Genomic DNA, 26,355 nt, shown 5'->3' with positions numbered 1-26,355 from the left:
CCATATGTCCATCCCTAAACCAACCACTAGCAAAGGGGAATGGTGTTACCATGCTGGCTTAACCAGATCATGGCTCATGCCTTGGAGCTGAAGAAAGAGCACTTTCCCTGAGCATGGTACCACCGAAACAAACAAACAAACAAACAAACAAACAAACAAAGGTCTCATAAACTAGGGAAGAAGGAGGGAATGACTATTGGGTAGGAAATCAGTGCTGTCTTCCATACCCATATTTTTCGGTCCTTGTAACATTTGTTCTTTATGCCTTTTATGATCTTGTTAGGGGGGATACGATAAATAGGAGATAGAAGTAAGGTTGGAAAACATTCGATTCAACATTTATTGAGTGCTTGTATGTTTCAAGAACAATTATTTCACCACTGAGGCAGGTAACCGGTCAGATTTTAAAACTACTGCATTGATCGTCTGCCTGTCACTTCCTGTTGGCCTCTGTTACCCTGGGATGTCTATCCTGCTTGGAGATTGAACCAACTCCTGGGTTCTGCTCGGTTATGAAACGATATTGTGGCCAGTTCCCTCGCCACCTTGGTGGGTGCAGCTCACCCTGACTTTGCTAATCCTGTGTTCCCATCATCCGGTTCTGTTTGTGATGGACCTTGTCCTCCGTACTCCCCTCCTGCTCCTCCCATTAAAATATGTACCCCCTATTCTCCTTTCTGCCTTTGATTAATCTCCCTCGGTCTCGGTTTCCATCAATTTCAATGTCACCCACAGTCTTGTTTGCTCACTCTCTTTTTCTTCCACCCCATTCACCCTCTTCCACCTTGTGCCTTGCATTATTCCATTCTTCAGGACTCATCTGCTCACCTCTGCTGACTGTTCCCGATATGGATACAGTGCGTGGCTCAGAAAGTTCCAGTGAGTCCCCGTGGCCTGATACATGAAGTCTCGAGCCTGACAGAAGGATGTCTTCCTATCCAGTAACCGTGTTTCCGCTGTGGAGGGGACTTAGAGAGGGTGCTGAGGGCGTTGTGAACATCATGTGTATTGCTTGAGTCTTGTACTGCAAGAAAGTTCTGCGTTACTTGCATCATTTAAAAACAAAACAAAACAGAAACCCTCTAGCCTAGCATCCAGAGCTTTTCCACATTCCTGCTCTTCTCTCGATTCTAATCTACATGAACTTTCCTCTTCGTTCCAATTGGCATCCCTCCTGCCCTTAAGCCTTGAATTGCTGCTCAAAACACAATGCAGTATCGAATGACCTATGCCTTTTCATCCTGACTTAATTTCTACCCCTTCCTCAAGCTTCCAAGATCTGAACTTGGAACACCTTACCAACAGCCCACCTCCTGCCAACCCTGGCTGCTGCCATACGCCCCCCACAGCCTCTTCCTTTTCTGAACTGATGCACTTTGCTGTGGTACCTCGGGGCTCTGAACACGTCTGCCCCTTTGTGTCAGCCAGCTCTGCTCTCTGGGTCCTGCCTAATAGTGCATCCATTCTCACTGCCTTTATTCATTTGCTCAGTGATTTTTGCTGATGACACTGTGGCTGGAGTGACTGAGACAGGATTTCACTTACAAAAGTGGATTTAAGACGTTATCTCCAGAAATGCATTGCCTGTAACCTGGAACACCTGAACTATTCATTTGGTTTTTAGATATTTACTTCCTGGTAATATCTCTGCTATTGTAGCCTTGAAGCATTACTTCAATGCCATGGTTTTACTTACCACATACTTCCTATTTATCGTATCCCCCCTTACAAGATCGAAAAGGGTATAAAATTGTGGGGACAGAGTCCCAGAGAGCAGTTTCCAGGCTCTCAGCCTCACGTGGAAAGGTGCTGGCTTGGGTAGTAGATGGACATCAGCTGTAACCAGTTAGCCATTAGCCACTGATACAACTGCCGTGGCTGCGTTGGTTGGCTGGCTGGCTGGCGATGGCGGATTGTGCATGGTGCAGCTCCTACTTCGAGTGTCTCACCCGGCCATCAGCGAGACGAATGCAGGAAGACCCCTTGTTGGGGTACTGGCGGATGTTTGCTTTTGTATCTCCATCCCAGCCGCCAGCGAGAATACAGTGCTGTGACTCCCTTATCTATGGCTCTGTGGGTGTTCCTTTTTGGCCTCACCATGTCCTGCGTTCTTATGTGGGGAGCAGGCCCAGTGTCCCTGCGTGACAAAAGGACATATTTATTTGTTTACCCCCACAGTATCTTTCTCAGTAAATATCTGGTGGTTTGATTTTAATGCTATTGACTTACATTTTCTTCATTGCTGTATCTTCAAACCAGCGCTCACAGACTTCCTCATTTTTTAAATACTTAAAACCCCACCTTTGAGTTTGAGGGTTGATGTTTTCAACCCCCTTTATTTATGTGACTCCTCTGATCTCATAATCACCTACTTGGGGGTACAGAGTCTTCAAGAGCCTTCTCCAGGTTTCTAATTTCCTCCCTAATCTGTAGGAGCTTGACAATAAAGGGAATTGGTCACCTGGGAAAAAAAAGGGGATAGATCGCTTGGAAATGGCCCGCTCACTGGTTTCCTTGAGATTATTTTGTTTAGAAGCTTCTGAACTGCACACAGCTCTGCCCACTCCCTGGTCAGAAGGAGAGAACATGGAGTGGGCCAAAAGGAATGAAATGCAGGCAGGGGAGCCAGAGTGGGGGAATCAGAAAAGTTGAATGCAGAGAACTGAGGTCAGTTGCCTGAAGTTGCTGCGACATTAGTGGGAGGGGGAGCATTGCAGCCCCCGCTTATGGCTGCCACTGTTGGTTGGGTTTTAGTAATTGTATTCTAAATAGCATGCAAACTGGCATTTAGACAGGCCTAGAATGTGAATTCTTGCAGGGGAGGCAGCCAGCACAATCCTGCTTTGTTCCAGTTCTTTGAGGACTAAGGAAATAGTTTTTATAACAATACCCTCCTTCCTAGGCTGTCACTTGTTTGTTTGCTTTGAGGATTTCTCAGTAACTCTTTGGTCTCTGTTGTTTGTGTTTAAACTCTGTGCTTCTAATCACAAGTAGGAATTGGGAGAAGGGAGGGTTTGGATTCATATGGAAGGCTGGTAATGGTGCCATGCTATGTATGGTGGACATTCATAAATGGACCAGGGTCTCTCATTCACTTGTTCTTTAGGCATCCATTCAGCAAACATGGTTCAGCCTTGGTTTTATGTCTAGAACCATTCCAGAAACTATTTGGGGTGGAAAAGCATTTGCTTCTTGGTTCTTGCTCCAGGAAGCTGTAGTCAGCATGTAATAATAATCTTAATAATAATGGCTGACACCATTTATTTCATTCCTTTTACTCTGACCAAGAAACCAGGCTAGAGACATTATAGATATTGCTCAGTTTAATTATCAAACATTTCTTGAGTGCTTCTCGTGTAGGCACAGTGCTGGGGAGCTTAGTCTAGCAGGAAAGACAAATACCATTAGAGAAGTAATTACAGGTGTGCAGGGATGCCTTGCCATGCTCAGTGGTGTGCCTCCCAGCAGCATCAAATCACCTGGAGCGTGTTAGAAATAACAAATGTGTCCACCCATATGTGCTGTGTTTTAGCAAGTTCACTGGGTGATTTATTTCTACACATATTGACGTTTGGGATTTCGCTTGGTCTGAACTACAGGATGAAGGAAGTCCCCTCAAAGGCAGTGACCGTTAATCAGATGCAATGAGGACCCAGCAGGAAAGGAGAGGAGGGAGAAGTGGAGCGTGTTTCAGGAATGGGAGCAGCGTGTGGGCCTGTGAGCCCAGTATGACAGCAGAGCAGCGGGGGAGGCAGGGGCCAGCTGGGGGAAAGGCCTTGTAACCCAGGGTGATACATTTAGATCCAGTGAGAATGCACTGAAGTACTGTCCCCAATTGAGAGGTGAGGAAACCCAAGCTCAGACCACATAACTAGTAACTCACTGGTTAATAAGCGCTGGGATTTATATCCAGGTCTCTCGTTCCAGAGCCCACTTTCTGAACCACTACATAATTTTGTCCTCTTGGGACATTAAGACAAAAATATAATATTAATGCATCTCTGCGTAATAGGATTTGAAGAATTTTGTAATGGCTCAAATAAAACAAGATGATTAAATTTGGAATAAAACAATAAAACGCATGAACCAAGAGGAGATATAAATTCCATCTGAGCACAGATTCCCCCCCCACAAGTTTCTTAGGAGATATGGTATAAAAGGAGACCCTCTAAGTTATATAGATAACTCTTGTTATCTGAAAAACATGAAATAGACTTGTTTCTCAGGAAGAACTGTTTTCTTTTCCCTGTCATTAAACTGTAAGGGGAAGCATGAAATGATTAATTGTGAGAAGAAGCACTCTGTGATTAAACTGGTGCATTTCCTTTCCTTGTGCTGCTAGCTGAGCGAGTCCTAGTACCCTGCCTGTCTGTCTTCTCAGGTACGGGCTGCAGTGTTCATGGGCCAGGAGGTAGGAGGGAGAGCCTGGGAGGGAGTAGAGACCAAGTGCAGCCTGTGAGCTCCATGTCTTAGTCCATATGTGTGAGATTTGGACATTGATTCCAGCCCAGAGGATGAGCTAAGGTGCCCAACCTCCTCCCAAGAAGCTCACTTGGTCCTGTGTGGTTCACTGATTTCTGAGGTCAAATTGGCCGACCCAGCCATTGCAGGGAGGGGTGAAAGCAGACCCTGTCCTTGCTGCTGGGGGACGTTAAAAGAGACGGGAACCCTAGGGTTCGGGATTCTAAAGCTATTGGGAGGCATGACCTTTAACTTTGGGGGAGCTTGCGGTCTAATGGGAGATGCATGACCCTTGCCTTCAGACAGCCCCAAGTCTGATTGGTGAGGAGCAGCTCCTGTCTTCGTGAAGTCCAGATGGAAGAGGAGAAACAGACGTGCCCCAGGGAGAGACAGAGGCACAGTCTTAGACAAATAAAGAAGAGCACGATGATCAAAGTCACCAAAGCTATAAAAATTCCCAGCACTCCTGACTCCACACTGCCACCAAAGGACTTTGGAATATGACAGTTTGCTTCTTCTTGCCTTTTCTTGGCCAGCTGCAAAAGCAACAAGTGCTAATCACATCTGCAAAATTAGAAGCCAGTGAAGGTAGTGATATCCCAGATGGTGCTCCTCTTAATTAAGTGGGTTCTCTCCCCCCAGGGTTGATTTTAGGTTGCTACTTACAGCCCTGAAAGGAGAAGCTCCTGAGGCTAAGACAGGTAGCTCGGCAGCACTCAGGCCACCTCTTCTCCTTTCCCCTCATCCAAACCCCAACTTTGCCCACAGCCCACACTGCTTCACAGCCAAGGATGCTGGCACCACTGGAAGGCGACACTGGCCAGTTTCTGCCTCTGGAGAACAGATGTGCCTTCCAGCGCATGTTCTAGAGCACTGTCTAGCGCGCGGTATACTTACCTAGCCTTAGCAAAGATGGGATCCGTCTGTCTGCCTGGCCTTCCTCCCCAACTCCTCCCCTGGAGACTGCTGATGTCACGCAAGAAAGAACTTGAGGTCTACTGAAAGGGACATCAGCTTGCAAACAGTTCCTGTTTTTGTCCCACAAATGACTTACTTGTCACTTTGAGCAAATTCCTTTACTCTGCTACCAAGACCACCATGTTTCCATTAGAATTAAACTGAGGAAGCATGAGACCCAGGTTCAATTTTTGGCTGACTACTACTAGCTTCATGACCTTGGGTAAGGAGATTCTGTTTTTCCTCAGATAGAGGGCTTTTAAAAGTCATTTGAGCTTCAGTTTTCTTACCTGTAAGATGGGAATGATGATAATACCTACCACACTGGTGGTTATAAAGATCAACTGTAGTGAATATGTTGAAAAGTTTTGAAAATTTTAAAACATTTAATAACCAGTTATTGTTTTAATTGAGGTAACATTGGTTAATAACATTACACAAATTTCAGGTGTACAACATCATAATTTAATATCTCTGTATACTCTAGTGTGTGCTCACCACCCAAAAGTCTAGTTTCCACCCGTCACCATATTTTTGACTCTTTTTGCCCAATTCACCCTCCCCTCAGCCCCTTCCCCTCTGGTAACCACCATTCTGTGTTCTGTATCTATGAGTTTGTTTTTGTTTTGTTCATTTTATATCCTACTTATGAGTGAAATCAAAGGTTTTTGTCCTTTGTCATCTAACTTACTTCACTTAACATGATACCCTAAAGATCCATTCATGTTGTTGCAAAGAGCAATATTTCATTTTTTAATGGCTGAGTCATATTCCATTATACATATATCTTTATCCATTCATCCATCTATGGCCACCTAGGTTGCTTCTGTATCTTGACTGTTGTAAACAATGCTGCAGTGAATATCAGGATACATATACCTTTTCAAATTAGTGTTTTCATATTCTTCAGATGAATATCCAGAGCAGTAATTGTGGGTCATGTGGTAGTTCTGTACCTAATTTTTTTTAACAATGTGCACATTTTTTTTATTGGGGAAAGGGAACAGAACTTTATTGGGGAACAGTGTGTACTTCCAGGCCTTTTTTCCAAGTCAAGTTGTTGTCCTTTCAGTCTTAGTTGTGGAGGATGCAGCTCAGCTCCAGGTCCAGTTGGTGTTTTCTAGTTGCAGGGGGTGCAGCCCACCATCCCTTGCGGGAGTAGAACAGGCAACCTTGTGGTTGAGAGGACACGCTCCAACCAACTGAGCCATCTGGGAGCTCAGCTCAAGGTGCCGTGTTCAATCTTTGTTGCAGAGGGCAGAGCCCACCATCCCTTGTGGGACTTGAGGAATTGAACTGGCAACCTTGTGGTTGAGAGCCCACTGGCCCATGTGGGAATCAAACCGGCAGCCTTCGGAGTTAGGAGCATGGAGCTCTAACCGCCTCAGCCACCGGGCCGGCCCCTGTACTTAATTTTTTGAGGAATGTCCATATTGTTTTCCATAGTGGCTGCACCAATTTTTGTTCCGTCCAACAGTGCACAAGGGTTCCTTTTTCTCCACATCCTCATCAACACTTGTTCTTTCTTGTCTTTTTTATAATAGCCATTCAAACAGGTGTGAGGTGGTATCTCATTATGATTTTGATTTGCATTTTCCTAATGATTAGTGATATTTAGCCTCTTTTCACATGCCTGTTAGCCATCTGTTGGTCTTCCTTGGAAAAAATGTCTATGCAGGTCCTCTGCCCATTTTTCAATCAAATTGTTGTTTGGTTGTTGTATGAGTTTTTTAATATTAGGTTGGTGCAAAATTAATTGTGGTTTTTGCGATTATTTTTAACCTTTTAAACTACAATTACTTTTGCACCAACCTAATATATTTTGGGTATTAATCCCTTATCAGAAGTATCATTTGCAAATATCTTCTCCCATTTGGTTGGTTGCCTTTTTTGTTGTTGATGATAGTTTCCTTTGCTGTGCAAAACCTTTTTAGTTTAATATAGTCCCATTTGTTTATTTTTGCTTTTGTTTCTCTTGCCTTTGGAGTCAAATTAACTGATACCAATGTCTAGAAGCTTAGTGCCTATATTTTCTTCTATGTATTTTATTGTTTCCAGTCTTAAATCTGAGTCATTGAGTTAATTTTTGTGTATGGTGTAAGATAGTATTCTAGCTTCATTTTTTTGCCGATGGCTGTCCAGTTTTCCCAACATCACTTATTGAAGAGACTCCTTTTCCCACTAATTTATGGCTACTGCATCATAAATTAGTTGCCCATAAATGTGTTCCATCAGTCTGTGTGTCTGTTTTTCTGCCAATACCATACTATTTTGATTACTGTAGCTTTGTAGTATAGTTTGAAATTGGGGCATATGATACCTCTGGCTTTGCTCTATTTTCTTATGATTGCTTTGGCTGTTCGGGGTCTTTTGTGGTTCCATGCAGATTTCAGGATTTTTTGTTTTATTTCTGTGGAAAATGCCGTTGGGATTTTGATAGGGATTGCATTGAATCTGTAGATTGCTTTAGATAATGTAGACATTTTAACAATGTTAATTCTTCCAATCCATGAACACAAAATATCTTTCTGTTTCTTTATGTCTTCAATTTCTTTTAGCAATGTCTTGTAGTTTTCAGTGTACAAGTAAGTCTTTCACCTTCTTAATTTATTCTTAGGTATTTTTTGTTGTTGAAATTGTAAATGGGATTGTTTTATTTATTTCTCTTGCTGATAGTTCATTATTAGTATATAGAAATGCAGCACTTTTTTATGTTGATTCTGTATTCTGCAACTTTACTGTAATCATTTATTATTTCCTATAACATTTTTGGTGGAATCTTTAGGGTTTTCTATACATTAAATTATGTTATCTACAAATAGTGACAGTTTGACTTCTTCCTTTCAGTTTCAATGCCTTTAATTTCTTTTTCTGGCCTAATTGCTCTGGCTACGACGTCCAGTGCTGTGTGGAATGAAAGTCGTGAGAGTGGGCATCCTTGTCTTGTTCCTGATCTTAGAGGAAAAGCTTTCAGTTTTTCACTGAGGTACTTTTTTCTATACCCATTTTATTGAGTGTTTTTATCATAAATGGATATTTTGTCAGATGCTTAGAGGAAAAGCTTTCAGTTTTTCACTGAGGTACTTTTTTCTATAGCCATTTTATTGAGTGTTTTTATCATAAATGGATATTTTGTCAGATGCTTTTTCTGAATCTATTGAGATGATCATATGATTTTTATCTTTCGTTTTGTTAATGTGGTTTATCATGTTGATTGATTTGCATATGTTAAACCATCCTTGCATCCCTGGAAATAATGCTACTTCATCATGGTATGTGGTCCTTTTAATGTATTGTTGTATTCAATTTGCTAGTATTTTGTTGAGGATTTTTGCATTTATGTTCAGAGATATTAGCTTAAAATTTTGTTTTTAGGTGATTTCCTTGCCTGGTTTTGGTATCAGAGTAATGGTGGCTTCATGAAATAAGTTAGAAAGCATTCCCTCTTGTTCAATTTTTTGGAAGAGTTTGAGGAGGATAAGTATTAAAATTTTTGACTGTTGGGCAGAAGTCACTAGTGAAGCCATCTGGTCCTGGACTTTCGGGTTTTTTGAGGAGGTTTTTTGATTACTGATTTAATTTCCTTACTAGTGATAGGTATACTTAGTTTTTCTAATTCTTCATGGTTCAGTCTAGGAAGGTTGTATGCTTCTAAGAATTTGTCCATTTCTTCTAGGTTGTCCAATTTGGTGGCATATAACCTTTCATAGTATTCTTTTATAATCCTTTGTATTTCTGTGGTGTCCATTATAACTTCTCCTCTTTCATTCTGATTTTATTTGAGTATTTTCTGTTTTTTACTTACTGAGTCTAGCTAAAGGTTTATCAATTTTGTTTTTCTTTCCAAAGAACCAACTCTTTGTTTCATTAACTTTTTTCTATTTTCTTTTTATTCTCTATTTCATTTATTTCCACTCTGATTTTTGTTATTTTCTTTTTTCTGAATTTGGCTTTCATTTGTTCTTATTTTTCATTTGTTCTTTAACATTTACTGTTAAATTGTTTATTTGAGATTTTTCGTGTTTCTTAAGAGAGGCCTGTATTGCTATAAACTTCCCTCTTAGTACTGCTTTTTCTGCATCCCAAAGATTTTGGTATGTCATATGTTCATTTTCATTTATCTCTATGTATTTTTTGTTCAATAACATGTTGTTTAATCTCCACATATTTGTGATTTTTTTCCAGCTTTTTTCTTGTAGTTGATTTTTAATTTCATAATGTTGGAAAAGATGCTGGTTATAATTTCAGTCTTCTTAAGTTTATTGAGACTCGTTTTGTATCCCAACATATGCTTTATCCTTGAGAATGTTCCATGTGTGCTTGAGAAGATTATGTAATCTGTCCCTTTGGGATGGAGGTATATACATACATATATATATGTAGTATGTTCCATCTGGTCTAATATGTTATTTAAGGCCGATGTTTCTTTGTTGACTTTTTTTGTCTGGATGCTCTGTCCATTGGTGTAAGTGAGGTGTTAAAGTCTCCTACTATTATTGTGTTGCTGTCTATTTCTCCCTTTAGGTCTGCTCATAATTGCTTTATATATTTTGGTGCTCCTAGATTGAATGCATATATTAAATGTTACATCTTCTTGATGGATAGTCCCCTTTATTGTTTTAAAATATCCACAATTATCTAGTGTTACCTTTTTTTGTCCTCAAATCAATTTTGTCTGATATAGGTATGACTATATCCACATTTTTCTGTATACCATTTTCTTGGACTAGCATCTTCCACTCCTTTACTTTGATCCTGTTTTCCTCTTTGGAGCTGAGACGAGTCTCTTTCAGTCAACATATAGTTAGGTATTGTTTTTTTAAATCCAGATAGCTACTCTGTGCCTTTTAATTGGCGAGTTCAGTCCATTTACATTTAGGGTGATTATTGATATGTAAGGACTTATTACAGCCAATTTATTTTTTGTTTTCTGATTGCTCTGTGTAGCCATTGTTTCTTTTGCCTTGTGCTTCTGTCTGCTATTTTAGTGTGGTGTTTTTTTTTTTCCATTTCTTTTTTTTTTCTATGTTTTGTGTCTCAGCTCTGGATATTCGTTTTGTGGCTACCATGAGGTTTGTGTAAAATGTCTCAGATAAAATAGTTTTTTTCTTCTGATAGCATCTTATCTTCATTCACCTTTACAAGTTCCATGCTTTTCTTCCTCCACTTTTATGTTTTTGTCATAAATTACCCCTTTTTACGTTGTGTGTTCGTTACCAAATTGCAGTAGCTATAGTTATTTTTAATGTTTTTGTTCCTTTAACCTTAATGTACGTGTTTAATACCCTGTTCTGATGTAGAGTTGCAGTTTTCTAATTCTGTCTGTCACCTTACTCAACATTTTTTATATTTTTGTTTCAGGTAAAAGAGCTCCTTTCGACATTTCTTGTAATACAGGCCTTGTGGTAGAAAATTCCCATAGCTTTTGTTTGTCTGGGAATGCCTTTATTTCTCCTTCATGTCTAAAGGATAACTTTGTTGGGTATATTATCCTTGGCTGGTGGCTTATATCTTAAAATATTTTGAATTCCACTCTCTCTTTGCCTGTAGAATTCTGGTAAGAACTCTGATGATAACCTGATGGGGTTTCCTTTATAGGTTAGTGTCTTTTTTCCTTGCTACCTTGAGAATTCTTTGTCATTACTAACTTTTGATAGTTTGAATATAATGTATCTTGGAGAAAGTCCTTTTGAATTGAGATAATTAGGTGTTCTGTTAGCTTCTTGTACCTGAATATCTAGTTCCTTCTGTTGAAAAGTTCTTGTCAAATATATTTTTTAAATAGCCTCTCTGTTCCCTTCCTCTCCTCTCCTTCTGGGATGCCCATTATCCTTATGTTGCCCTTTCTAGTGAAGTCAGATAGTTCTTGTAGTTATGTCTTTTAAAAAAATATTTTAGTTCTCTCTTCTTCCATCTGAGTCATTTCTAGATTTCTGTCTTCAAGATCGCTAATTCTCTCTCCCATACGGTCTCCTCCATTTCCTTTGCCTTCTAATGCATTCTTTATTTCATTTATTGAGTTCTTCAGCTCCAAAATTTGTTTGATTATTTTTTTATAGTTTCAATCTCTTTGGCAAAGTACTTCTTCTGTTCATTAATTTTATTCCTGAGCTCATTGAACTGTCTTTTTGAGTTTTCTTGTATTTCATTCAGTTTCTTCATGAAGGCTATTTAGAATTCTCTATCATTTAAATCACAATCTTCCATGACTTTAAGTTTGGTTGCTAGAGAATTTTTATTTTCTTTCTGTGTTATCATGTTACCTTGGTTCATGGTGCTTGATGGATTTTTCCTCTGCCAGTGTATTTGATGTAATGAATACTTATTTAGGTACTGTTTTAATTTTAACAATTCAGCAGGTTCATAATTAGAGATCTTTCTTTTGTTTTCCAGAAGATGGTGCTGTAGCACAAGTTTTTGTTTTCTCTTACCTGCTCTACTTGCACCTCTGGGATGGGGGGCATCATAAGAATCAATGCCTCGGTGATCAGCGTGGTGAATGTCCTTGCCATGTCTTGGTTGCTTCGATCTCAGGTCATCACCACCTTGGTGGGGGGATGTGGCAGGTGAGGTGGAAGAGAGCTGGGTTCACAAGCCCTCTGACCTGCTCCTTTGTTCCCTATGGCCACTGGTGCTGCTGTGCTGTAGCCAGGAAGCCATAGACATGCCTCTGCTGCTGCTACCAGGCTCTGCTGCAAGCAGTTGGGGGAGGGAGCAAGAGTCTCAGGTGCCGACAATGCTTCTGTTCATATTACCCTCCACTGGGCTGTAGCGTGGGGACTGCAACCCAACTTCTCTTCTTCTGCTGCATTAGTTGGGACTGCAAGCTCAGGCACAGTGGCCAGGAAAGTGCATCTGTCAGTACCACTCCTGTCCTTCCCCTACGTGTCCCAGTACGCCCACCTTCAGATGTGCTGACATGTGGATGTCTGAGGCATTCTGGTGTTTTGAGCAGAGGAGCCTTTATTGGGTGATTATAGATGTCTGACTAGTTGCAGATTTAAGGGGAGAAATAAAAGGGACTTCTTACTCTGCCATAATGCTTACATCACTCTTACAGTGTTGCTTTTTGAAGGGGTGGTGGATAAATACCCTTCCCTTTCCTCCTCACATGGTTGTGGAGTTGATAATATTGGGGATCAGAGATCTTATATGAAAACAGAAAGTTAATTAAAATATCAGAGATTAATGTTAGCCAAAATAAATGTTGAGTCCTCTCAGGTTTAAGAGCCCAAGCAGTCGGAACAATTCATAACCACTACTGTATTATGAGGGGAATAAAGGATAAATAGGAAACCAGGCCTCAGGCTCAGAGCACGCAGAGTCTAGTGGGAGAAATAAGACTAGACATTGTGGCAACAATACATAATATTAACTATTGCGTTTCAGACTAAGCGTGTGGAGGTTTGAAGCAGTAAGGGAAGCCTGATTGGAGGAAACACTTTTCATTATAGCTACATGTACACATATATTCATTTATTCAACAAATATTTTTTTTACCACCTTTCTTGGCCTGGACACTGTTGTAGATGTCAGAGATATAGCAGTAAACTAATAAAATCCCCGCCTTTCAAGGAGCTTACTTTTTTTTTTTAAAGATTTTTTTTACTGGGGAAGGGGAACAGGACTTTATTTGGGGAACAGTGTGTACTTCCAGAACTTTTCCAAGTCAAGTTGGTGTCCTTTCAATCTTAGTTGTGGAGGACACAGCTCAGCTCCAGGTCCAGTTGCTGTTGTTAGCTGTGGGGGGCGCAGCCCACCATCCCTTATGGGAGTCGAACCAGCAACCTTGTGGTTGAGAGGACGCACTCCAACCAACTGAGCCATCCGGGAGCTCAGTGGCAGCTCAGCTCAAGGTGCTGTGTTCAATCTTAGCTGCAGGGGGCTCATCCCACCATCCCTTGTGGGAGTCGAGGAGTCGAACCAACAACATTGTGGTTGAGTCAAGGAGCTTACATTTTAATGGAGAAATTTGACTAGCTGATTACACAGTCCACCCACATTTCGACTAAATTTAATACTCAATCACAAGTACTTGAAAAGAGTGAGGAGGGGGGATTTATTGTTTAATGGGTACGGAGTTTCGTTTGGGAAGATGAAATGTTCTTTGAATGGATGGTGCTGATGGCTGCACAACAATGTGAATGTACTTAATACCACAGAACTGTACACTTAAAATGGTTAGAATGGTAAATATTAAGTAACATATGTTTTACCACAATTTTTTAAAAAAGATTTATTTGGTTGTATCTGTGAGAGAAAGAAAAGGGAATATAAGTGGTTCCAGTTGCCTGGTCCCATGCTCCTCTCCTTGGGTCCTAAGCAGGGGGAATCTTGGCTTGAGTGTTCTCTCCCTGGGACAGGTGTGATGTGGCTGGGACAGGTATGATATTTTGCGTCTCTTGAACAATGACTTCTGCATCAGATCCCCGTTTTCACTTGTTAGCTTGTTCTGTGCAGGATGTCATGGAGGTCCAGGAGGGAATCAAAGCAGCATCTAAAGCACAGTGTCTCCCACATCCCTGACTATGGCTCAGCCTTTGTAGAGTGCTCGGCTTGGCCCTTCCTGTCCATCAGCTTGTGGTCTTTCCTGAGACTTTTCTGTCTGAAGAAGAGCCTGTCTTTCAATGGATCATTTCTTTCTAGGTCCTAGACATAGGAACAGCAGTGCAGTTGCTGACTTACCTGCTATATCTTCCTTAAAAAGAGATGTGTCATAAATCAAAACATTTCTCTCACCAGGTCTTGTTACCAGTACCAATTTGTGTCTGATTCATGATATATTTTAAAACCAAGACATACTAAATATATAAACTAAATATACTGTGTTTTCCTGAAAATAGCCGGACAATCAGTTCTAATGTGTCTTTTGGAGCAAAAATTAATATAAGACCCAGTCTTATTTTACTATAATATAAGACCAGGTATGATATGATATGATATGATATGATATGATATGATATGATATGATATGATATACCAGGTCTTATATAAATTTTTGCTACAAAAGATGCATTAGAGCTGATTGTCTGGCTAGGTCTTATTTTCGGGGAAACACGGTAGTTGCACCTTTTCCCCTTTGAGAATAATAAGATTTTTCTGAGATAATCATAAAGAGAACTTTTTCAAGAAATTCCGTAGTTTGCTCATCTTCATAGCTTTCACAGGGACTTTCACAAAGTAGTTCGTATTTTGCCGTATTGCTACGAACTAGGTTTTCACATGGCATAAAAGGAGTGTGGGTTTCGGGGATACCTACCTGGGATTGATTTTTGGCTCTGCCACCCACCAGCTGAAATCATAGACAAGTTATTCAACATCACTGAGCTTCACATTTCTAATGTGTAAAGTCAGGATAATAATGCTTTTCTTACAGGAATGTAAGGATTGAAAGGAATGGTTAGTGCAGGAATGAATGTCTGTTCTTAACTTTCCCTCATTCCTGCTGCCTTTTTGACAAATATGGCTGGGAAATGATTAGAATGTAGATAGCTGTGTGACCTTAGAGGGATCACTGAATATCTCTGACCTTCATTCACATGTCTCATCTATCTCTGCATCACTTTTCTCATTACATTGAATGATGGAATTCAATTAGAAATTTCTGAGGTCTCTTTCATATAAAACAGTCTATGATTCCTTCGATTATTGGAACATATTTTCTTTTATTTTTGGACCTCAGGTCTACAGCATTGGATTAAGTAGCATAATCCTTGGTTCATGACTCACTCTCATCATTGGTTCGTGCACGCACTGCTGTTTTTCTTATTTAGTCCTGTTTTTCCCTCCCCACCACTGAACCCCCTTCCTTTTCTCATTACTAACTTCCTTCCTGCCTTTCTGGCCATCCATCCATCTGTCTGTTTACTTATTAATTTATAATAATATAGTAAGTACCTGCAAACCCACCACCCACAACAAAAGACAGAACTTTGATAATTAGCAAATATCTCATCTTATGGTCCCACTACCACCCACCACCAAGGTATCCTCTCTACCTCCCCACTACCAAAAGTAACTATCTTTTAAATTTTTCTTTATTTTTAATTGTGGTAAAATATACACGTTATAAAATTAACCATCTTAACCATTTTTAAGTATATAGCTCACTATTGTTAAGTATATTCACTTTGTTGTGCAGCCAATCTTCAGAACTCTTTTCTTTTTTTTAATAATTTTTTTTATTTTTCAATTATGGTTGACAGACAATATTATATTAATTAGACATTTAATATAAGGTAGCAAACTTACAAAGTGATCACTCCAATAAATCTAGTACCCATTTGAGACCATACATAGTTATTACAATATTATTGAGTATATTCCTTATACTATATTTTACATCCCCATTTTATTTTGCAACTACCTATCTGTACTTCTTAATCCTTTCCCCTTTTTCACCCATCCCCCAACCCACATCCCATCTGGCAACCATCAAAATGTTCTCTGTATTCATGAGTTTGTTTCTGTTTTGTTTGTTTATTTTGTTCTTTAGATTCCACATATAAGTGAAATTATATGGCATTTGTCTTTCTCTGTCTGACGTGCTCTTCTCAGTACAATACCCTCTAGGTCCATTCATGTTGTTGCAGATGGCAAGATTTCGTTTTTTTAAATTGCTGATTAATATGCCATTGTATATATATGTACCACCCCTATTTTATCCATTCATCCACTGATGGACATCCAAGTTGCCTCCATATCTTGGCTATTGTAAATAGTGCTGCAATGAAATATGAATGCACCTGTCTCTTTGAAGTAGTATTTTAGGTTTGTTTGGATAAATACCTAGCGTGGGATTACTGGGTCCTTCTTTTCTTGTTATAGTCTTTGTTTTAAAGTCTATTTTGTCTGGTATAAATACTGCTGCCCCAACTTTTTTGTTTGTTCATTTTCATGTTCATGAAATATCTTTTACCATCCCTTTACTTTCAATCTGTGTATGTCTTTTGATCTGGAGTGAGTCTCTTGTAGGCAGGGTATGTAAAGGTCTTGTGTTATCCATTCAGCCACCCTATCTTTTGATTGGACATTTAATCCATTTACATTGAAAGTAATTGTTGATAGATTTGTAGTTATTGCCATGTTATTATTCATAATTTTTTACCTTTTTTTTCTTTTTAAAGAAGTACCTTTAACATTTCTTGTACTATTAGTTTGAGGGTGATGAACTCCTTTAGCTTTTTCTTGTCTGGGAAGCTCTTTATCTGTCCTTCAATTCTAAATGATAGCTTTGCTGGGTAGAGTAATCTTGGTTGTAGGTCCTGGCTTTTCATCACTTTGGATATTTCGTGCCAGTCTTTTCTGGCCTACAAAGTTTCTGTTGAGAAATCAGTTGATCACCTTATGGGAGCTCTCTTGTAGGTAACTAATTGCTTTCTCTTGCTGTTTTAAAGATTCTCTTTGTTTTTAGCCTTTTGCATTATAATTATGATGTGTCTTGGTGTTGGCCTCTTTGGGTGGTTCATTTTGTTTGGGACTCTCTGTGCTTCCTGGGCTTGTATGTCTATTTCCTTCACCAGGTTAGGGAAGTTTTCCATCATTATTTCTTCAAATAGGTTTTCCATTTCTTGCTGTCACTCTTCTCCTTCTGGTACCCCTATGATGCAAATGTTGTTACACTTGATGTTGTCCCAGAGGACCTTTAAACTCTCCTCATTTTTTGGATTCTTTTTTCTTTTTGCTGTTCTGATTGGGTATTTTTTGCTACCTTATCTTCTAAATTGCTGATTCGATCCTCTGCCTCATCTAATTTACTATTGATTCCTTCTACGTATTTTTTATTTCAATTATTGTATTCTTAATTTCTGACTGGTTCTTTTTTTATGTTTTTTTCCATTTTTATGTTTCCTGTCTCTTTGCTGAAGGTGTCCCTGAGATCATTGAGCATCCTTGTAACCAGTGTTTTGAATTCTGCATCTGGTAGATTGCTTGTCTCTATTTTATTTAGTTCTTTTTCTGGAGCTTTGTTCTGTTCTTTCATTTGGGACATGTTTCTTTGCCTCCTCAATTTGGCTGCCTCCCTGTGTTTGATTCTATGTATTAGGTAGGGCTGCTATGTCTCCTGGTCTTGGTAGAATGGCCTTATGTAATAGGTATCCTGTGGGTCCTAGTGGTACAGTCTCCCTGGTCACCAGAGTTGGGTGCTCCAAGTGTGTCCCTTGTGTGGGTTGTGTGTGCCCTCCTTGTTGTTGAGTCTTGGTTACTGTTTGCATATCATTGGGAAGGATTGACCCTCAGGCTGATGGGTTGTGAGACTGGCCATAACTATGGTGGAGGAACTGTTGTTCAGGGGCTGACCCTATGGAGCAGGATTCACTTTAGCAGGGCTCTTGTGCCTGCCTAACGGGCCTTTTGGCTGTGTCATTGTGGAGATGGCCTGGTGGTGCTCTGATGGTTGAAGTTGGCCACTGGGTCTACCGACCCTGGGGCCTGCTAGCAGGGGCCCCACTACAAGCCAAGTTCAGCTTCAGCCTGTGCCATGCCTGTGGCCACCTGGCATAAGCCACAAAGTAATCTGCAGATGGCAGCCACCCACACAGGGCTTGGAGGTGCTTCGAGAAACCAAGCCATGAACCAAGGCTGGTCCCAGGCTTGGGGCTGCTCAGCAAGGGGTACAGGGCACACCGAGGCCAGGTGCTTCTTGTTTGGGCTTTTTGAACATTTGAGAGATTTTAGGAAAATCCACAGCATGAGCCAAGACAGGCTATATGGATGGAAAAGCCACTGGAAGTGGTTTGGGTGGGACTGCAAGTTGGGTGGGGCAGGTCTCAGGGAACCACCAAGGTGGGGAGAAGAAAAGGAGTTAGCCACATTGATTGAGACTCAGATATGATGTCTCCCTGTGTCTTCACGGTGTGAGGGGGGAGGGCTCAACAAAGAAATAATGGGTTCTTGGGGCAGCCGGTTAGCTCAGTTGGTTAGAGAGCCGTGATCTTAACAACAAGGTTGCCAGTTGGATCCCCACATGGGCCACTGTGAGCTGCGCCCTCCTCAACTAGATTGAAACAACTAGCTGATGGGTCCTGGAAAAACACACTTCAAATAAATAAAAAGTTTAAAGAGAAAAAAAATGAAATAATGGATTCTGCCAGCACTTCTGTATGGGAGAAAGGTGCCCCTCCAGCCCTCGCTCTGTAGCCAGACAGTTCAGTTCCTCCCCATTTGTCCCTGTTGCCTTTGAACTGCAGTCCCAGAGCTGGAGCTCATAGTGAGTGAGTCCGTCAGCACAGAAATCTCTGCACAGGCCCTTTAAAAGGAACACCTGGGATTCCAGCTGCCCCCCGTCTCACTCAGCCACAATCCCTGCTGGTTTTCACAGCCAAAAATTGTGGGAACTTCTCTTCCCAGCACTGGAATCCTGGACTGTTGAGTTTGGTATGGGGCTGGGGACAGTCACTCTTCTGGGGGGACCTCCACAGCCAATGTATCCCTCCTGATTTTTAACTACCACACATGTCTCCAACCTATTTCACTCTCCACCCATCCTATAATTCTCAACATGGTTTCTTCTGTATGTCCTTAGTTGTAGGACCTTTGTTCAGCTAGACTTCAGGTGATTCTCCATGATGGTTATTCTGTAGTTGAGTTGTAATTTTGATGTGGTCATGGAGGTGAGCACAGCATTTACCTACTCCTACATCTTGACTGGAAATCAGAACTTCTTTCATCTTGCAATACTGAGATTCTGTACCCATTAAACAACTCATTCCCTGACTCCCCCCAGTCCCTAACAACCAACATTCTACTTTCTGTCTCTGTGAATCTGACTATGCTAGGTACCTCTTACATAGTAGTGGAATTACATAGTGGTTATACTTTTGTGACTAGCTTATTTCACTTAGCGTAATGTCAGTGTTTATCCATGTTGTAACACGTTCTACAATATTCTTCCTTTTAAGTGAATAATATTCCATTGTATGTTTATACCACATTTTGTTTATTCATTCATCATCCATCCATGGACTACTGGGTTGCTTCTACCTTTGGCTATCATGAATATGCTTCTGTTAACATGGGTGTATAAATAAATGTCTTCCCAAGACTCTGCTTTTAATTCTTTCGGGTATGTACCCAGAAGTGGAATTGTTGGATTATATGAAAATTCTATTTTTAAGTTTTTGAATAAATGCCATGCTACATGATTTTACTTTCCCACCAGCAATGTAGGAGGATTCCAATTCTGCACGTTCTTACCAACACTTACTTTCTGATATTTTTATTTATTTATTTATTTTTTTGCTAGCATCCATCTTAATGAATGTGGTGTATCTCATTGTAGTTTTGACTTACATTTCTCTGATAATTAGTGATGTTGAGCATCTCATCATATGCTTCTTGGCCATTAGTATATCTTCTTTGGAGAAGTGTCTATTCAAGTCATTTGCCCGTTTTTAAATTAGGATTTTTAAATCAGGTTGTTGAGTTGTAGTAATTATCCTGCATCCTGTTTTGTTTTGGTTTTTCATTCCCTCTTTGCTTGCTATGTGATTTTATTGCATAGCACTCTAATTCACTTATTCGCCACTGTGCCTTTCATTGTTTGACTGTAACACAGTTTAATTGTCCATTTCTCTGTTGATGAATTTGTTGGTTTTTTCTAGGTTTCTGCTATGGTGTATAGTGCTACTAGGAACATTTTTGTACATGTACAAGAGTGGTTTTTGAGTATATATCTAGGAGTAGACTTGTTAAATCATAGTTTGTGAATCTTCAACTTTAGGAGGTAATGTAAAACTTTTTCCAAAGTTTTTGTACCCTTAGCAATGTATAAGAAACCCTATAGATCTTCAGCCTCTTTCAACACTTGATATTGTCAGACTTAATAATTTTGCTAATTGAATAAGTATAAGTTGGTATCTTATTATGGTCTTGATTTGCATTTCCCAAATCACCAATATTTTTTTTTAAACTAAGATTCGTGTTCATTTTCTTTTTTTTTTTTTTTTAAGATTTTATTGGAGAAGGGGAACAGGACTTTATTGGGGAATAGTGTGTACTTCCAGAACTTTTTTCCAAGTCAAGTTGTTGTCCTTTCAGTCTTAGTTGTGGAGGGCGCAGCTCAGCTCCAAGTCCAGTTGCCGTTGCTAGTTGCAGGGGGTGCAGCCCACCATCCCATGCGGGAGTCGAACCGGCAACCTTGTGGTTGAGAGGACGTGCTCCAACCAACTGAGCCATCTGGGAGCTCAGCGGCAGCTCAGCTCAAGGTGCTGTGTTCAGTTTTAGTTGCAGGGGGTGCTGCCCGCCATCCCTTCCGGGACTCGAGGAATTGAACTGGCAACCTTGTGGTTGAGAGCCTACTGGCCCATGTGGGAATCGAACCTGCAGCCGTTAGAGTTAGGAGCATGGAGCTCTAACTGCCTGAGCCACCAGGCCAGCCCTATTACTATTCTTGATAGTAATCTTTTGTCAGATGTGTGCATAGCCAATATCTTCTCCTAAGTTTTAACTTGTCTTTGCATGTACGTTAAGGTTTTCTTTTTCCAAGTCAGGTTTATTGCAATATAACTTACATAAAACAAGTCAGCCTTCTTAGGTGTACAGTCTTATGAATTTTTCAAGCATATACAGTTATGTAACCACAACCACAGTCAAGATATAGAACATCTCTATCATTCCAGGAAGTTCTCATGGACTCCGTTTTGGGGAATCCTGTGCTCCCAACACCAGCCCGTGGTAACCTGTGATCTTAACTATGTCCCTAGAGTTTTCATTTTTTGGAATGTCACATAAATGACATTATACAGTATGTAGATTTTTTAGATTGGCTTCTTTTACTTAGCGTGATGAACTTGAGATGCCTCTAACATGCTACCTGTATCAGTAGGTCATTTCTTTTCGTTGGTATGTAGTAGTCTATTATATTACATACCACAGTTTATCTACACACCTGTTGACAGACCTTTGGCTTGTTTCTAGTTTTGGCTGTTATGAATAAACATGGTATAAATATTCACATGTAGGTTTTTGTGTGGACATAAATTTTTTTTTTTTTTTTTGGTTAAATACCTAAGAGTGGGCTTACTAGGTCACTATTTGTATTTTAGTTATTCTGATATCTGAGGTGTATAGTGATATCTCACTGGTTTTTGGTTTTTTTTTCATTGTGGTTTTAATTTGCATGCCCCTAACGGCTAATGATGCTGAACATCTTTTCAAGTGTTTATTTACCATCTCAATGTGTACTTTGGTGAAATGTCTTTTTGTGTCTTTCGGTGATATTCTAGTTGAATTGTTTGAATTGAGAATTCTTTGTTTATGCTAGAACTGGTCCTTTGTTGTACATGTGGTTTCTCCCACTCTTCATCCTCTTTCACATAGCAAAGTTTTTTAATTTTGATGAAGTCCAGTTTATTAAATTTTCCTTTTATGGATCATGGTATTGGCTTCAAATCTAAGAACTCTTTGCATAGCCCTAAATCTCAGAGATTTCTCCTGTTTTTATGCTACAAGTTTTATAGTCTTACATTTTACATATATGTCTGCCATCCATTTTGAGTCAATTTTGTATAACCCTTAGGTTAAGTATCCCTCCCTTCCACCTTTCCCCCCACACCCCCAAGGATTGTCCAATTGCTCCAGCACCATTTCTTTTCTTTTTTTTTTAATTATGATTTTTTTTTTTTTTAGTTGGGGAAGGGGAACACGACTTTATTTGGGGAACAGTGTGTACTTCCAGGACTTTATCCAAGTCAAGTTGTTGTCCTTTCAATCTTAGTTGTGGAGGGTGCCGTTCAGCTTCAAGTTGTTGTCCTTTCAGTTGTGGAGGTCGCAGCTCAGCTCCAGGTCCAGCTGCCACTGTTAGTTGCAGGGGCACAGCCCACCATCCCTTGAGGGAGTCGAACCAGCAACCTTGTGGTTGAGAGGACGCGCTCCAACCAACTGAGCCATCTGGGAGCTCAGCGGCAGCTCATTGACTTCATTCTAGTTGCGGAGGGCACAGCTCACTGGCCCATGTGGGAATTGAACCAGCACCCCATTGCCCAGAGCTCGTGCTGTAACCAACAGAGCCACCCGTCCACCCCTCTAGTGCCATTTCTTGAAAAATCTTTGTCTTCCATAATTCCTTGTGCATCTTTGTCAAAAGTCAGTTGAGCATATTTGTGTGGATCTATTTCTGGGTTCTCTATTCTGTTCCATTGTCTGTTCCTCCACCAATACCACATAGTTTTGATTTCTGTAATGAGTCTTCCAACTGGGTAGACTGATTATTATTTCTTTTTCAAAACTGTTTTGGCTGTTCTAGTTCCTTTGTCTTTCCATATAAATTTTAGAATAATCTATATCAACTAAAAGTTTTGCTGAAATTTTGACCAGTATATGAATTTGGGGAGAATTTGCATATTTACTAAGTTAAGTCTTCCAATCCATGAGCACAATATGTCTCTCCATTGATCAGGTCTTTGATTTCTTTCATCATCATTGCGCAGTTTTCAGCATAGAAATCCTGTATATGTTTTGCTATAATTTTTAAAAATGTATCTATGTATGCATAGACCATTTCTGGAAGGACACGCGACAGACTGGTAACAGTGGCTGACCCAGGAGAAGGGCTGAGTGGGACTGGGAAGTGGTGGGACAGGTTTGGGAGGGAAATTTACTTATATATAGTTTTATTGTATACTATTTTGTATCTTTTGAGTTTCATATCATGTGAAGGGAGTAACTATTCAAAAACCAAGTAAAATAAATTTTAAATGCTTAAGAACCACAAGAGAGAAATACAGACAGAGATAGACTGAGTCTTTGTTCCCTGAACACAGAATGAATATCCAGGGAGAGGAAGCACCTGATCCAGGACCCAGGAGAAGTTTGGTTTTGTACTTCTGCAGAAATAGGCACTGATACAATCGAAGAGTTTCCAGTAGAGAAGTGTTAGAGACCCTCCAGACCTGCTTTTATTCTGTGGCAGAGGGAATGACACTCTGAGAATAAACATTTGCTGAGAAGAAATCTGTAATTATTCCCCAGCAGACATTCGGATATGAACGCCAGGAGAGCAGTTTGGGAGCGGGTGAGCAACCCAGACACTCCTTCCTGTCATCAGCCTGACGTGCTTTGCCTTCCTCTTGTCCTTGGGAGTGCCTGCCTTTGCCCGTACCCCTGTGGCCCAGGGCTCAGTCACAGGAACCCAGCAGGTGTCTGGCTTTCTGGAATCTGGAGGCACCCAGCAACCTGGCCATGGGCCCCACTGCTCTGTGACTGAGACCCACTCTTCTTGCAGCCTGCAGGTATCAGGTGCCTTTCTTGATCCCTGTTTCTCCCCGGAGCATCAGGTGTCCTTCCTGGAACCCTCCCATCCTTGGTTCAGGTAGAGAGTCCGTGCACTAGGTTCTAAGTTCCACTTGTCATTTAACCCTGCAACCCTATGAGAGATGATAAAACATTGGTGCTGATTGTAATCTCATTCATCTTTAAGGGTTCTCAGTCTGTCTGTCTTTACATCTGTCTGTCTTCAAATCACAGCCCTCATTTGATCCTCATAGCAACCCCATAGGGCAGATCTGGTCCCCAGTTTTCAAATGACAGTAAAATATTTGTACGAAGAATTGTTTTCTGAGTACTTCCCCATGCATTATCTCATTGCAGTGCCCCAGTACCATCGTATAGACAAGGAAAGTTTTATTAACACAGATGTACAAATGAAGACATTGAAGAGGCAACTGTGAAATATTAATAGTAGGCCTTTGGAGAAGCACATGTGGGCTTGAATCCTGCCTCAATGAATGGATTCTTTACACCTATTTCCTCTAGTGTAAACTGGCGATAATAATATCTACGTCCTTTGTCATCATACTGGATTGTCGTTCCAGTTAAATGACTATGGTTCAAAAGAATTTCAAGAACTAGCATCCTAATGATTTCCCATTGAACAGAGCTAGGAAATGTGTGTGTGTGACACACAACATGTGGAGTTCATACTAATACCTCTAGCTCAGAGTCAGGGCTACAGAATTTTTGCCTGATCTCAAGAATCTGATATTTGTATCTCCTTTCAACAAGAAACTTTTTTTTCTCAGCGATATCAATATTAATACTCATTTGATTTGTCACAAAATACACATACAAAAGCCTCATAATAATAATAATAATAATAATAATAATAATACCATGGTACCATGCCCCAATAATATGATTATTAAGAACAGTTAAGGATTTGGTGGCGGGGCAGTTCTTTTTATCCTTAGGGTACTTCCCTCTAAGGATATACAGTCCAATTACTGTGTTTTGATTTCTCTATGTGTAGTTGTGCTAACCTGTTGGACACATAGACTCATTTGTTGCATTTTCTTTTTATTTTAGGGATTTCTTTTAAAATATTAATTATGCTTTATAATTATGTCAGCTACTTACATGTTCCAAAGCAAATCTACAAAACAAGTTATATTCAAAGTCCAGCTTCTCTCCCTGTCCCCGCCACCTCATTCTTCCCTGCCCTGTAGGGCTTTCAAATTTTATTTAATGCTTTATATTTTACTGTCTTTTTAAAAAATATAAGCAAATACATATATATGTTTGCATTCATCCCCCTTTTCTTAAATAAGTGGTAGCATATTAGACACTTTTTCCTATAATTTTTTTTTCACTTAACAATGATCCTGGAGATTACAACCTGGCATATGGGGTATATTTCAAATAGATTCCTAGAACTGGGATTTCTGCGTCAAAGAGAAAGGAGATACTTACTTTAATAGTGCCACATTCCACTCTTCAAATGTGGATTTTAGTGTTTCCTGCAGCCGCATTTTAATGTTAAAGCAAATCATTAAATGAGACATGTTATCTGTACTGAGAAAAGCTAAATGATTGGCCAGAAGGACTGGAGCTTGCATTTGAATCTGCAGAATCCTTACTAATGGCCGAGGGTCTGACCAACTCTACTACACATTCTCCTCGTTTTACAGATGAAGAAACTGAGGCACATGGAAGGAAACGAGCCGCCCTGAATGATAGAACAAGCTAGAACTTACAATCCATGTCTCCTGATGCTAAAGTTAGATCTCCTTTCAATGTGTTATAGATTTATTTATGGTGAACTTGATTTGATTATCTGTAGATAAGGAAGAAAAACATAATAGTTCTTCTAAGTAAGTTAAGAAAATTAATGAGATAATTGTGGGTACATTTCTCCCCTGGGTGTAGGAGAGTCTTTGAGCTACAGCTCAGCTCCTTTACGTGAACAGGGAGCAGCGATTAGATTACAGTGTCTGTGCAATAGTAACAATCTTATGGATGAGAGAGATGATCCCCACCCCTCCGGAGTCTAACGTGTTTAGGCACCTTGCAGAATCTGTGCTATTTCTGCAGAGGGCTTTGAACTTCTTCGAACAAAGATGCACTTTGCTTTGCAGAACCTTCCAAATAGGTGTGGACAAAGATGTCATTTCCCAGTGAATGAACAAGTGGCAAACCACAAAGCCTGTTCTTTTTTTCTCCTAGAGTGACCCTGGGTTCTTCTTTGTGTTTGCTTTGTGACAGGTTGACTGACGTATGTGCAGTTTGGGACACTGGAGTTTTCCTTTTCGCTGCAGACGGGGAGGGAGTCTCCTCTGGTCTTGCAAGAAGGAGGCTGAATGAGGCAGAGAGGGTGAGTGGGGCTTGGGCCTGGGGCTCGTGTCTGAGGGGTGAGGGTGGGGGGAAATTCTTGCCTCCTGCCCCTTCTCTTTGAAGAGAAAAGGTTCTTTGCCTGGTCCCTGGAGTCTTCTGAGGGGACAAATTCTTCCTTCTCCCCAGAGTCGGCCACAGAGCCAGACCTCAAGGCTCTCCTTTGCAAAGAGGTTGGCACTGGGGGAGCATTTGCTCCTTTTTCTCCAGCAGATGCCGTCAGCTGGTTAGCCTTGTCACTGTGTCCACTGTCAACCTCAATGGAAAACTCAGGAAACAGCTTTGTTTGTGACCCACACCCCCCTTAGCCTGGCCTCCACAGCCTGAGTGACA

At 40.5% G+C, this 26,355-nt stretch overlaps 1 protein-coding gene across 27 annotated transcripts in view; it reads left to right on the top strand.

The window, feature by feature from the left end:
• Positions 1–26,355, top strand: part of NFASC (neurofascin) — a 177,347-nt gene that overhangs the window by 54,631 nt on the left and 96,361 nt on the right. For 25 of the 27 annotated variants that reach the window (XR_012492907.1, XR_012492906.1, XR_012492909.1 and 22 more), the window contains one exon: positions 25,897–26,005. The exons of the other annotated variants lie outside the window; for them this stretch is intronic. Coding sequence is in view for 18 of the 25 variants with exons in the window: in XM_019711426.2 (XP_019566985.2) it covers positions 25,897–26,005 (109 nt within the window). In the remaining 7 variants the exon portion in view is untranslated. The remainder of the gene's footprint in view (positions 1–25,896; positions 26,006–26,355) is intronic. 27 annotated transcript variants of the gene reach the window in all.

Source organism: Rhinolophus sinicus, linkage group LG17 (genome assembly GCF_036562045.2).
Source record: "Rhinolophus sinicus isolate RSC01 linkage group LG17, ASM3656204v1, whole genome shotgun sequence".
Classification (NCBI taxonomy): Eukaryota; Metazoa; Chordata; class Mammalia; order Chiroptera; family Rhinolophidae; genus Rhinolophus; species Rhinolophus sinicus.
The sequence above is the reverse complement of the archived record's forward strand: the minus strand, read 5'-3'. Positions and strand labels throughout refer to the sequence as shown.